Consider the following 14,934-nt stretch of genomic DNA (forward strand, 5'->3'; position numbering starts at 1 on the left):
ATGATCCTCAGTGTGAGAAAGGTAAGTCTTCCCTTTTGGAGATGGTTACCCTTTAAAATAACTTAATGGGGTAATCTAGCAACTGACCCACATGAAAACCCTCCTTCTAAAATGTACTCGTAAATTTGTGTCTTAGTCCTCGACGCACGGTACGAGAGCCTGCGGTAGGGCATATTCGAGGATACCGACGTTTTCACCAGTGATGGTCCGTTTGACTGTAGTTAAAACAGAAGATGTCTTGATTACCTAGGAGGGAGAAAACACACATTGTGGCGATGTACAACAACATGCGGAAATGTAATACGTTTGCGAGAAATGTAACAGGTTGTACCAAGACTACAAGCTGGGCTCGTTGTTTGTGTGTACTTACACCAAAAAAATTGGCCGCGTATCTGCTCCTTTCGTTGCAAATGCCGTCAAAAGACGATAGTCTTTATCGGCTTTTGCGAAGTAAATGCCTCCCTTCTCTTTCCTGCTCACCTCTCATGTTGTTCCTCTTGCGTAGCGCTCCTCCCAAGGTAAAGACGCCAAAGGTTTGCTTAAATCACTTTAAAGGGACACTGAAGTGATTTGTAAACATTGCGGGATTACTAGCGCAAATTGTAGTTCGGAGTCCGTAGGCATTGTTTCGACCACTCTGGCCGCGTTTACGCGAATTTATTTAGTAGAAAAATCAATTCGAAAATGCTGTCCTCCTCTCTTTACGCTCGCCCATTTTCTGTGGCGTTTTCGTGTGACGTCAGCAGGAGATGAGCTGGAAAATGGCTGCGCTACTGCACGGTTCGCCGACCAGCCGACCTACCGATCGAGTCAGTCGGCCCAGCGTTTCGTCCGCCGGCCGCCGACGGGTCGTCGCTATTCGCTCGCTCAATTGAAACTAAGCCACAACACCTTTGTGAAAGAATGTGCCTTTCCTTACTTTGTTAGTTTGTACACTGTGTCAAACTCAGAGTCCGGGTCGCTCCACACAAGCGCTGCACAAGTGCACATGCGACGCTTCGCTGACTTTACGCTAGTAGGAAAATCTAAGGCCAATTGAAGGCGGGAGAAGAGTCAGCGAAGTCAATATAGGTACTAAGAAAATAAAATCACCTGAAACTTTTACCGTACAGCGCAAAACTAGGGAGCAGGAAGCACTTTTTGCGCTGGGTAAACAAGCACAGCGGTCAGCAGCACGACCGCACATCTGCGAACGCTTTTCCGTCAAAGAAATGCAATTGCTAGACGTGAGATATTGTGGAAGTTTGGAGGACACTTACTGCAGAAGTGATATACAACAAATAGTCACATAAAGTACTTAAAATGCTTATAATAAATAAAAGTGTAAACTGGTCATACATTATAAACCTTATATATCCAAACCGGCCAACGCCTGCTCTTGGCCTAGCGGTCTGAGGCGCTGGAGTTTGTTTTGAAAGTCGCAAGTTCGAATCCCCGAGGGTACGTGTATTTTTTTTTTTGTACGTTGATTTTTTCGTATGCGGCCGATGTTTTCTGAACTGAGTTCACCATTTTTGTGCCGTAACGTTCACTGATCCACGAGCGAGATCGCAGAACGCGCGCATACTGACAATGACGCGCTAGCGAGTTCTCGTTGGCGTGCTGTTGCCACAAGCACCGACTGCTTGCGGGCAGTGGGCCCAGGCCTGAATCAGCACACCCTTGGCCTGGTGCGAACTAGCTTTTTACGAACAGACGTGAGTGAGGCAAGCTCCGCTAAGGCGGGAAAAGCGCATGGCATTTGAGAGTCTGCGGTGACGCGGAAGGCGTTCATCCACTGCGTAGGCCTCGTCTAGTGATTTCTACGATTCCAAGCTGCCCTGGGAGGTTTATCTTAAACATTTGACAGCCGACAACATGGCAGAAGCGCGGTACGGCGATAATTGAGAAATCGAGAATGCCCATCCAACAACGCCATCAGATGTCAAGCATGTTGTTTTACAGAACCGAAACCGAAACCGAAACTTTTGATTGCTAACCTTGGGCATTGTCCAATCACGGTGCCCCCCCCCCCTCCTGACGTCACAGCCTTTAGTTGTTGCGGCCGCCGCAATCCGCGCATAGTAGTTTTTCTTCTTTCGCTCTTTGTAAAATAATTACAGATTTGTCAACCGGATAAACGATGAATAGTGTGTTAATTTGAGCCAGTCTACACAGTGCAAGCAAAAACGGGAGCTTGACAAATTCACTTCAGTGTCCCTTTAAATTTCCCGCGTTCCACTGCTCCAAACCGGGTGTCTCAATGCGAACGCTGCAGTACGGCGAAGACGCGCGTTAATCGAGGCGCTCTACTTCAGCGTTTATAGAACCGCGTTTCCCTACTCCACGTGCGTTGCAAGCAGAACGTGGAACCTATCTAGTGGAACCTTGCGTAACTCTTGCCACTTGATTTCTTCAAATGCCGCCAGAAGCTATATGGCGCGGGCGACAGCAGGCGACGGCGGAGTGATATTTTCTTCCTCAGTTGATGAAGTATTTAATCTCGCCAATATCAAACATGTACGATTTTTTATAAAGGAACGCTGCAAATATCACTTCTGTATCAATTTGTTGTCTTATATATGCGTAATGTGTTGTTGTTCTTCAACAATATTGACAAGTATGAACATTACACCGGACTTAGACGGGCGCATTTAGCTGTGACTATATAAGACTATTGCGCAGGCATTGAATTACTTTGGCCGGGTGGCTCAATCGAGTCCCAGACAGACAGACGGACAAACATACAGACAGACCAAAATTTCTGGGTTTTAGTAGCCCAAGAAAGACTATCGTCTTTAAAAATAAAACAGCGGCCGCACCCAAGAGCCACATGACGGTGAAAGACGGAAGCAGCGCTGGATTAGTGCCTCGCCATTGATGGATTTTGTTGAAATCTTTCAAACTGTAACGCATAAACAACGATTTCAATCACTAAACGCCTTTCAACAGTAGCCTATAAAGCGGAAACACTACAAAATATATTTGGATGCAATCCGAACAGTTTTAGTCGACGGCCAAATGAAAAATGTGGATAAAAGAGAAAGATGGTCACGCTGCCTCTAGCATACGTAGTCCTCTTTATCCCGCATACAATAACACCTGAAGGCATTACATAAACAACGTACCCAGTACAAGGATACCTTAACACCGAAGTTCGGCACTGTTACTTTTAATAAAAGGCGTATGCTTGCTTTTTTAGAATTGAGGCAATCTAGAATTGCGTTTGGCCCGTATTTGAAGCGTCGCACTTACTAGAAGTTATTTATTGAATGTATTTGCGCAGTGCCATTTTTGTTGTTATGTTTCCTCTATATAGGAGATTGTATATTTTTTTGTGGCGTAATCTTTTATGATAGCCCGTTCATCGCCTGTGTGTAACCGATGCACTACTTCGCTTTGCTTTTTGCGCTGCTGAGCACGAGGTCGTGGGTTCGATTCCAGGCCGTGTGTACGAAAAGGTGAAAATCGAAAACGCCCGTGTGCGCGAGATTTCGGCGCATGATAAAGATCCACAGGTGGCCACAATTAATCCGAAGTCTTCCACTACGGCGCACCTCATCGCCTGCGTTGCGCCGGCGCGTTGAACCCTCCAATCAATCCATCCAGTTTTCTTTGCTTTGATGCTTTACGAGCATACAGATGTGATCTTTTCTGTGTGTAATGCAAGGAAGATTGTGATTGAATTGTTGTCGATGCATGCTGCCGGACTCTGTATGGCTCGGAAACGCTGTCACGCTCTGTGGTGCCTTTATTTCCGAAGCCCACTGCTACTTAGTGGCGAGACAAACAAATTGAATCATAAATTCATAACTGGCGAAGTAGGTAACGTAAGGAATCGGGGTAGTTTTTATTGCATTACTATGCCCCATTTTCCTTGCTGGAGGTGGGCGCCGCCGTTTGCTTTTTCTGAGAAGACGCTGACGCTGTCTATGAAGCGACCACCGAAACCGCCGCGCTGGGCTGTTAAGTGCTGGGTTGTTTCCGTGCGTCTGCTCGATACCCGTGCATTACAGAGTAAACCATAGTGGTTTGCCGTTAAGTTAGCGGTTGCAGTGCTTGTGTGTGCGTGTTCTGTTTTGTTTTCACCATATGCGGACGGATTTTGGCTTCTAATTTGCTGCCAGAGCGGAAGATGCCGACCCCGGCTGTGGCGAGCAGCAGTAGCACTGGTAGTGGTGGTGCCGGTGGTGCTCTGCAGTTCCGCGATGCAAACGTACCGGTATATCACCGACTGACATAGAAATCGATATCGGGGAGTAAATACGTGTTTGAAATGCCACCATGCCTGTTATGTTCACCGATTGGTCATTTTTATGGAAGCGCGGACGTCGAATGCGGAGCGCGCACAGCATATGCCAGTCACGCTGATCCGCGCTCGCGATGGACTTTCGACGAAGCGATTGCTACGCAGTTGACATTGCAATGCAATATAATCTTATTTAACTAGACTTATGACGGTTACTCAAGAAACGAAATTACCTGGACTGAAAAATAACACGACCGCACAACCAGTCAAATAACTATTTCAAGGTTGAGCAGAAGGATTGACATTTCGGCGAATTAATATTGGTTCATCTTTATCGTGATCATGATTGGCCTAACTCTGCGCAGCGCATGTGGCCTGTCGCTCGAAGCCTACCTTTGTGGAACCGCTGCTTGCAACACAAATTTTTTACGCGACCAGCAGTAACTGTTTTGACCACCTGGGGCGCACGTTAAAGATCCCCAGTTGGTCAAAATTAATCCGGAGCCCTCCGCTACGGCGCGCCTCATCGCCTGCGTTGCGTCGGCGCGTTATACCCTACAATCAATCAAACAGTAACTGTTTTGTAATTGTAGTACTTTAAATTCCGTGACAACGCAAAAAGATTACAACATTTTCCTTTGACCGCGTTGTGAACAGATTGAGCTATTTTCCAAATGAAGCGTTCACGTATCTCGAGCTGCGTTTCCGCATTGGACTGCCTGCTTATCCTGCTATCGACCAGCAGTGTGCGATGGAGAAAGTTATCCTTTCAAATCGTTTGGCAATGTAATGCGTTCGCGTGAAAAAAAGTAAAGAAAACGCCGTGATTTTAAAGGTTAGCTTAGATGAAAAGGGGATTGTTAATGCCAATCGGCGATAATGAGCAAACAATATATGGTATTTTAAATTGACTACAAGGAACCAGAAGTTATTGTAGTGTTGTATTGTATCGGCGCTCGTGAAAGATCCCCAGGCGGTCAAAATTAATCCGGAGCCCTCCACTTCAGCGCGACTCATCTTCTATAAAGCGTCGGCGCGTTAAACCTCATAATCAATCAATTAATCAATCAACAAATCAATCAATGCTGTATTGTAAAGGATAAAGTCACTTCTAATATTTAAGGAGGCTTCGTTCCCTGCCGCAGCTTTTCTTGTGATAAATGGATTTTGCTCCGTCTGCTTGCCGTCCAAGTGCACCGAACAAACCCTAGAGTTGGTCGTTGGTACAAAGTCGCTGCGCTTTATCAACGGCGTCCACCGATATCTCAACTCGGTGTCCATTGGGAAGCGATGGAGCAAAAACACGTCGCAATCGCACTGCATTTTGGTTGGTTGGTTGGTTGGATCCGGAATTTTCTCCAGGCAGTGTCGTGCAGACACGTGCTGTCGGCGACTTTTTCTCCCTTTCTATGGTTCGATAACCAACCACCGCACAGGTGCTGACTAAGCGACGTTTCCGCCTTGAACGGCATCGCAGTATTGGCTAAAAACAGTTGAAAGTTCCGCAAAAACTAAGCACACAGTGCGAAACACTCCTGAAGCACGCAGCGGAGCACACCGCGCCGAGCGATGTTAGCAGCCCAGCGCGTACAGGCAACGCTGGTCCGCCGGAAGCGGAAGGCGCGTGGGCCGCCGAGACAACTGGTTTGCGAGTATTTTACTCCTTCCCCGGCTGCTTATGAAAAATGGTGTATAGACTGCGCTTGGGATTACACGGTACACAATTAGACATGAAAAAATTCACGAAGTGGACAGATCAAGCGAAGCGCTCCTGCTGTCATCTTCATTCCTCTCTAATTGTGTGTATCGTGTGACCGAAAGAGCACTCTAAAGTGATTGCGAAGTTAAGTAATTTAGTCTGTGCGTTAGTATAAATACCCATCATTGACGAAAAGAAACATCAACTACCGAACAATATCATAACCCAATGTGTTTTGCTAATCGTACCCAAATCTGGCTATAAAATACTCACAACGAAGATAAGCGGTGTGAGAATCATCACTCATTAGTAGGCGATTGTATGAATTTGCGCATATTTTTTTTTTCTTTCTGATACAGGCTGGTTGTACCAAGTGCACCATAAATTCCGATAGTAAGTACCCAATTCTGTGACATAAGGAGGGGGGGGGTCATAAAAGTTGAATTCTTCGTTTACGGACCTCGGCAGTTACAAATGGTCCGTTTGAACCAGCCTGAATGGAATCCAACGCCGAAAAATCTGTGACAGGGCACTTTGACAGTTGCGTTTCAGCGAGGTTAATTTTAGTACGGCCCTCGAATCAGTTGTAACAAATTTACCCGCTACATATTAGTGGTAAAAATTGAGTAAAGTTACTAAATGTTCACGTCGGAAAGTTTAACAGGTAACACTTAGGGGTCTGCGCGAATTCTTTGTGAACTTGGAGGAATCCATTCGTTGAGACCTGTGCTATCCTGTTCGTACAAATACATCATGTGTATGTTTACTCGTGTAAAATTGCTATTGCTGTCAACATGTGTCGTATTGTTGCAATGTACGTGTTTGGTTCAACTGCACTGTCAGTATTAATTGCGGTGTTCCATGATTTATCATTGTTCAGTGTCGCCTACATGTCTTGTAATGGTCTATGGGGCCCCGTCAAGCGGCGTAACGCAGCTTTTAGCCCTGGCAGCCTTTGCAGATTGTTTCTAGAATAAAGATTGCTTGATTGATTTGATTGATTGATTGATTGTTTGCTCTAAAGACGCGCACTCAGCATCGATTATTAGCTCTGTGCAACCGGTTAAGCTTAAATTTATTCAAAAAATTTCATCCGAGCGTTTTCTTAATGCGTTTTCTGACATGCAAAAAGGAATGCAAAAAAAAAGTAGCCTGCGTAGTTTTGGGCTTCCAAAAATAAATGATCTACTGTAAAATCTTCTTAATTCACATCTAAACAGAGTAGAAAAATGTCCGAATTATCGGAATGCCGAATTATCGAATGAATAACACAAAACGCTCATTTTCAATTATTTTATTCTATACATTTACTTTGAGGAGAAGTCCGTGATGCTCGCTTCTTTTTTTCGTTTTTCTTTATGCGGACAGCTGAGCGGAAAGGACCAGTTTGCGGACATGCGACAATCCCTCTAGCGCAAGCGTATTACCTGTAACATTTTAGCAAAACTCCTCTAGAACGGCGAGAGCATCCGCGGCTTCTTTTGCGGTACGACGCACCGGGCGTACACATCGCACGGGTCTTCTTCGTCGGACGCTTCATCCGCCACACCGACGGCAGGTGGTGGTCAAAACATTTATTTAACTAATTTGGTTGTGGAAGAGCAGCCTTAATGAGTGGGGTCTCAGTCCAGGACTCCAATTACGAACGCTATCCGGTGGGCCCGCTCGATCAGCCATTGCTGGTCTTGTGGGGCAGTACTGGACAGAGCAGCCTCCCAAGAGGAGAGTGTGGGGATGCGTATAGGGGTTAGCCCGTCTGGTGGAGGCGGACACTCCCACACAGAGTGGTAGAGGGTGGGAGTGGGGCTCTGGCAAGCCGGGCAGTTGTTAGAGTCTTGGGTGGAAAGAAGAGGTGTTTGTGGTGTAAGTTTGGCAACGTGTGTGTCTGCCGCCATGAAGTGGCGTCGGTGCGGGATAGGGAGTGGTGGGGTGGAGGTAGTGTTTTTCTTTGTGTGCAGTAGTAGGCGAGTGTGAGTATATAGCTGAGATGTTCGTGTGATGGGATGGTCGAAGCTGATGTCTTGGAGTCACCCTGGATCTGTCTGTCCACTTCATCTGACGCCAGGTGGGTCATTTCTCGGGCGAGCGCGTGTGCGTGCTCATTTCCAGGAAGGGAGGCATGCACCCTCATGATATCGTCATCGGTCGACTGGCCGGCGACGACAACGCCGTCATCAATTGCAACGTTGTCGGCAAGCTGCCTTTCTGAGGGAAGCAGGCCAATGAAGGTCATATCGTCCCCCTCCTCTTCTGGCACCGCGGGCTCCAGGGCTGCTTTCCGAGCGTTGACGACCTCGTGCCGCACTAATCCACTGTGTCGAAAGCAGTTCGCCGCCCCTCGGGCCGGCGTATTGAACCACACGCGCGCCAAAGTATGTATCAAACTCCGAAAATTCGTTTCAGTTCCGCCGTCCTTGACTTGCCTCCAGTCCGAATTAACCGGTGCGCGTGCAATTTTGCGTTGCATTAGCGAATGTTTGTTGCCATAAGGATATGTACATTTTTAAGGGGTGGGTGTAAAGATGGCGAATTATCCAAATTTCCCAAGTAGTGGGGGCCGAATCAACGAGATTCTACTCTACAATGGCGCAACGGCTGCAATTAGTCGCACATATATTGGCCGTGTTCCTGTACCATTTATTATCAATTTTCCCCTAAAATTCTTATTACACTGCGTATATTTACGAAATAATTTGCAACGCTAAACAGGACCATTAAGTTAGTGGTGTTTTAAAATATCTTAAGTAAACTCTTTAACATAATAAAGATTCTTCGATATTTGATGCTAACGTGTAATTGGGCATCAATATGCACTAATCTGTGTTGTCCCATTTGTAATTTTCAGTTTGTGGAAAAGGCTTCCCAGTGGCGAGGGTACTGAACGGAAAGTTTGTTCAGAGAGACCAGGAACCATGGATGGTAAGAAGCTGCCACTACAACATTTCCAAAACGCCGCCTTCTAGGCATAAACATATCTTCTCTGCCAAAACTAAATTCGAATTTCAAGGAAATCTTTAAGGTATGCTTTAGACAAAACCTGAACCAATCCGCATAAGCCAACTGCTTCTGCTTTCTCACAATGAGGCACTGATAACACGAAGCCATTCTCAACACACAATGGTAACCCTGAGGAATATAAATAAGTCTGTCACCCGTTTCCTTAAATTAGGGTGCACTGTCAGAAGATATGAGGAGTCGACTCAAGAGAGCCAACAAACCCCACCGATTCCACAGGGCGCAGGTGACAAAGGGGGTGGCCGTCTGATGTGCGGCTTTCGCCGACCAGAGCGGCAAGAATGCGCAAGCGCCTTGAACGAAAACAGCACAAAGACTTATATTTAGACAGGCAATTTACATACACAAGCACGAGGTAACGAATCGATAATGATAGACAACTTAGATGGAATTCAAATACAAGAAACAGTCCAAAATTAGACAGAATGATACAAACAGGAGCGTTAACAAATGAATATTACGAAGCGGAACAGTTAACTAAAAAGAAAACAACAGTTCGATGCATATGAGAGACAGAGTCCCACAATATTCACCCACCGGGTCGGACGATGCACCGCTGTGGGAGGCGATTCGGCTACCTGGGAAGCGTGGCTTCGTTGTAGGCCAAGCCGTCCGAGACGATCACGGTGATTCGAGGCCCGGGAGTACGTTGGAGTCCTCCAGGGCCCGGGTCGCCGATGCTGTGATGCACAAACTGGCAGGTGCCGTTGTTACATCACGACGACGTCCAAACGTAGCTGGTTTGCTTAGGCGCGGCTTCTCTTTTTATAACCGTGTCAGGGCGGAGAGAGAGAGCACAACACACAACGCGCCCGCTGCCGTCAGCGAATAACTTCCCTCTTCTCCCCTCTGGAATCATCGACACTCTTTAGCACTGGCAAGGCCACGCGCACCTCCTCGAAAGTACTGGAAGCTTCGACGAAACCGGGGCAGCGGAGGTTTTATTTTTGTTGTTTTCTTGCCGGCGAGCCGGCGAGTGATCGTGTTACCGCCTCTTCGTTCAAGAAAGCTCCACATTGTCTCGGGGCGAATGGAACGGAACTGAATGAATCGGACGACTGCAAGAAGAATTAGGCGCTGTACAATAAACTGAAAAATTTATAAGGTACTTTTAGACGTCGTACGCTCGAGTTTGTGACAAAGTCGAAAACTTGCCGCACAACCGGAGCGGGCGTCACGTGCTCAGACATCTTGCGAACCACACCAACCGTACAACCAGGGTGCCCTGGTGTTCGGCCAGAAGGTAGAAATAAGCGTTACAAAATACCGCATAGACTTAGCCCCTCGAGTTACGAGCTCCATTTGGAGCTGGGGGTCCGAGCGGCCAACGCCTCCATCCACTGGTCAGGGGAATTAATTGGAGGGAATGGGTCCTCTGCACAAGCCCACATTCGCTGTTGGACCATGGCCCTTTCACCGCAGAGGGGGCAGAGGGGGGATGGGTACAGGGAAGGGTGGATGTGATGCAGGACGGCTGTGCAGGGTAGGAATTCCGTTTGTAGTTGACGCCAGAGGCATTCTTCCTCTAGAGTGAGGGATGAGGGGGTGGAGGGAAGCTTGCGGCAGGAGAAGCGGTAATGCTGCGTGGCCTCTCTGAAGGTCAGGAGACTATCCCTGGTTGATCTGGCTCCATGGAAGGTAGATTCCACATCGTACGCCCGGGTGCCAAGGGCTCGGGCTGCCGTGTTGGCCGTCTCTATCCCTCCAATGCCCGTGTGATCCAGGAACCATTGGAGTGCGACCGTGTGGGATGGTGAATTTAGACCGAGAGTCTTGTGTGCCTGTGCCGAAACGAGACCTTTGGTGAGCTTTAGGACGGCCGTTCTCGAATCGGAGAATATAATTTCCTAGGTGGGCCCTTGTGTTAACGCCAGCGCGATTGCCGTCTCTTCTGCTACATTTGGGTGTCGGTTACGAAGGGTGACGGTAGCAAGAAGAGGAGATGACGAGGAGTGAGTAACGGCGATAGCGAACGCCTCTTTATGTCGGTATTCTGCAACGTCCACATAAATGGTAGCTCTGGAACGGGTAAATTTTCGAGCTAGTGACTAGGCTCGATGTGTCCCTCTTTCGGTACGGAATAGTGGGTGCATATTTTTTTGGTATCGGTTGAAGGAAGATATGATTTCTGATTTATGATATAATGCTGCGCACTAACGCATGCCCTTGAGCTGGGCTAATTCCAAGTCTTTCTAGAGGATTCTGCCCATGTAGGAGCGTGCCAGGTGGTTGACCTGGCCAGTGCGGTGGCCTTCTATCACTTCTGCGGACGAACGGAATCTCTGTGAGGGACAACACTATGTAGTTGAACATTTCGCCAGCAGGTTTCGACAGTAGGGGCGATGTGTCACGTATTAGAACAGTAGAGTGGTCGTCCAGAGTTAGACACCAATTCAAGTTACGGACTTGATAACGGGAAGGACCACAACTGCTCTGACACGCAATGCTTTAGGGCCAAACTTGGCTATCTCTTCGCAGACAGCCCTTAATGCTTTGCCGATTATGTCATCTACTTTTATTATCTCGTTGTCTATCTTTCCCTTACCGACAACCAGATAAGGAAAGTAGATGGCCTAGTCCACAAAGCATTCCGAGATGTCCGCGAAGAGATAGCCAACTTTGGCCCTCAAATCATTGCGCGTCAGAACAGCTTCCCATTATCAAGTCAATAACTTGAATCAGCGTCTAACTGTGGACGACAAGTCTGTTAGTTTTAACTGTTGTAATACATGACGCATCGCCGAAACCTGCCGGCGCAACGATTAACTACGTAGCATTGTCCGTCACACAATTTCCGTTCGTCAGAAGACAGCCTTCGTAAGTTCGTCAATCCTCTTCAGGCGCGAAATAACCCAGTCTTATCTTGCAGATCCAGACGCTCATCACAGCATCAAATACACCAGTACCGCCCGACGCAAGTGCGTCGCCTTCCTCCATCTCTGAATAAATACATACCTGGTTCAGAAAACCGGGTCAGACAGTTCCCGAAGTTCGCACTTCTTATGCCCTCCCCAGAAAATCTTCTAGTGGCAATTAATGAAGTACCAGAAATGAGCGTACGTTTTGCACCGCCAATACTGGCACACACGCATCAGTTGTAAGCTTCAACCTCCGCTATTGCTTTAGAAAGTTATGATACCTGCTACCGAACGCAGCATACAAGTCTCAGATGACCGGATGACCGTGGTGATCGGCATAAGCGCCACCTGCTGAGCCATCACAGCCCACAAGCCCTTGTTATGTTTAGTTGGACTGAAAACTATCCCCGTGCCGTTATTATAATACTGCGCAGTGATTTCCCTACACCCCCCCTAGGGGGTGTGTAGACCCCCCCTAGTTTTTCTGGACACCCCCCCTTGAATCCCCAAATTTCACTCTTGTCAGTCGTTGTATGGACCTTTTTCAGTATCGATCTGCGCATGCGCGGGCTGCCCGTCTGCTATTCTTGGCAGTAGCCTCGGGCAAAATAAACAAAAGTGCGCCCCCCGAGCTTGCTGTTCCCCAGCCTGCGAGACGTCTTCTGCCATCTCCTGATGCTGCCGATCACAACAGCCACTGTTGAGCGCTCGTTTTCGGCCCTCAACAGGGTTTTGTCATCAGAAAGAAGCCGTCTTCTTCCCAACCATGTGAATGAGCTGATGAGCATAACTATCGAAGGTCCGGAGGTACCCGATGCGCGAGATGCTATTGACGTTGGCCGACATGTTTTTAATCATTTCATCGCAAAAGCGGTGCAGTGCTACAGCAAGAAGCCTAGACGGTTGTAAATAAGGTGCGGCGTTATGAAGTTCTAGTCTTCAAAAATGCGTACTTCTCCAATTTTTATTTTGGAATTTATTGCTTGGTTCTTTCATTCGCAATAAAAACGCTTTGTGTTTTTGTAAATGTATAAATAAAATTTCACGCTTTCGATATTCGAAGATTTTTTTCAGCGTCTTTATTTGGCCTAGTACCATGTGCCCGGTCTTCAATTGCTTTTGTTTTTATGGACCCTGGATGATTTAGCGCTGCTTTCACGCTGCGTCAAGTAAGACGTGTGCAAGTTTAATTATAAGAACTGCAAATAAATAACATATCGATTCGTCACGGGGATGAGCGTTTGGTTAACAGACGTCTATTATTTAACTAGTGGGATAAAAAACAGCTTTTCTAGTTTATGAACCCCCCTCCAGAGCCATTGAGACACCCCCCCTTGATTCCATGCCTGGGGAAACCCCTGATACTGCGCGACCGTCCAATTTTCTACTGGTAGCCTCTCCATCGAACTGCCCGCCGATGCAACTCTTTACAACGACATGGAGAACATGTTTTGTCCCAAGGAACACAATTGCTTGCACCTACAGCCGTGACTTACATCACATTATCATCTAGTACACCTGTTTACAATAGTAATTAAGTCGTATCAGCCTTCACAACCCTGTTCCCTAAACAAAGATACTGATCAGATGACCCCGTCATCGACCCTTTCCCTTACCAATAGAATCGCACCTGACCTTTCAGCCTGAGAGCTGACGAGCTCCTCCTCCTCCTCCTCACGTCGTACGGGGACACCTTCGATCTCCACAGCCGCTCTTTAGGACAAGCGCCTGTTTAGATTGTTTTACAACCCCTAGCCCCGGCTACGAGATGCTACGCTGAAAATGAGGTGTATGTGCAACAACTAAACTGCATTAAAATATGTACAACTGAAGACAACGGCATTAGCACAGGCGCCCGCACTTGGCACTCTCCATCTAGCTCGACGTCTTTATTGTCGACCTGAGGGCTATGCCACACACAATGCATCTTCACCACTTCATTTATTATTTAAGAACGGAAAAAGGGAACGATCGTGGTAGGCTCACAACCTCCTGTTACACATACCAGCTGCACCATGCCCCGTCGCGTTGCTCACTACGTAGGAATACCATGAAAAAAAGTCGTATTTTTACGTGCGAGACACGCGGGCAATTTCTGTAGGCTGGAGTGCTCGCAGCGCTGGCGTGGGTAGAAGGGAAGGGGGTGAATTTCGTACGGTTGGCAGACAGCTGCCGTCCGATTTCGTAAGGCCTAATATTATGGAGCATATGTTTAGAGGAGCGACGCAGGACGCGAGAATGCGGCAACAAAAGGAGAAAGATCAAGGCTGAATGACACAGTGTCGTACTCCAGGTCGTAGCGAGACTTCGGCTATATTCCATTTCGCAAGTCGGGCGCCAGAAACTCGGCGTGCTGTCTTGGCCTCGGACGGAATTTACATTCAACAACGTATTGACAATGACGTTAGCTTTACCGTGGAATTTAAACGGGGGACCAGGAAATGTTTCTTGATTTTTAAGTGCCGCGGATTTGCATTCTGATCCCAGCCAGTTCTGCGATGTATCTACAAAAGTTTAAACTCTCACAAGTACTGATTTTGGGGGGAGAAAGAGAGGTCGATGGCATGATTGTAGCTGTCGATGAAGGCACAGGCCGCACGGAGAATCACTAACCTAATCTGCTGCTAAACCAGGGTGGATGCAAACAGATAAAGAATCATAAAAATAGGGTTTCAGGTAAAGCATATTGCACATCGTTGAAAAGCATCCGAGAAAGAACCGAGCCTTCAGGTATGCCCATGTGAGGGGGGCGTGTATTTCGCAATGCGGATTCGAAAACCGCGTCGCGCTATCGGTTTAACAGACATATTGGCTTTCTTAATTTTCTCGTTGTTTGGATTTGTGTTACTCAGAGATTTTATCTAGAAAGACCTTCCGAGATTTTACACAGGATGATTACTTTGAGTTCACTCGTAAGCAGAGATTGCTCCAATGAAGAAATATCACAGCAGTTCAGCATGGCGGGGACAGCATGAAGTTTCACCATTACAATCATCTGAGGTGGTAAGATTGCAGTAGGGATTTTTTCCCGACTGCGCGGTACTCCTTACTTCCATCGTGCAGACGCGGCATTCGAGAGCCCTCACCTTTTCGCTTCTCCGCAGGCTGGCCCCGTTGCGTGGTGCAGTTCAATT

General features: G+C 47.4%; 1 protein-coding gene across 1 annotated transcript in view; it reads left to right on the forward strand.

Moving 5' to 3' along the window:
• The window catches only part of LOC144143288 (transmembrane protease serine 11D-like), a 73,429-nt gene continuing 58,495 nt past the window's right edge, over nucleotides 1–14,934 (forward strand). Inside the window, exon 1 of the mRNA XM_077675062.1 lies at nucleotides 1–21. Within this exon, the coding sequence (XP_077531188.1) occupies nucleotides 1–21 (21 nt within the window). The remainder of the gene's footprint in view (nucleotides 22–14,934) is intronic.

Source organism: Haemaphysalis longicornis, unplaced genomic scaffold (assembly GCF_048455015.1).
Source record: "Haemaphysalis longicornis isolate Haplotype H1 unplaced genomic scaffold, Haemaphysalis longicornis Haplotype H1 scaffold_6, whole genome shotgun sequence".
Lineage (NCBI taxonomy): Eukaryota > Metazoa > Arthropoda > Arachnida > Ixodida > Ixodidae > Haemaphysalis > Haemaphysalis longicornis.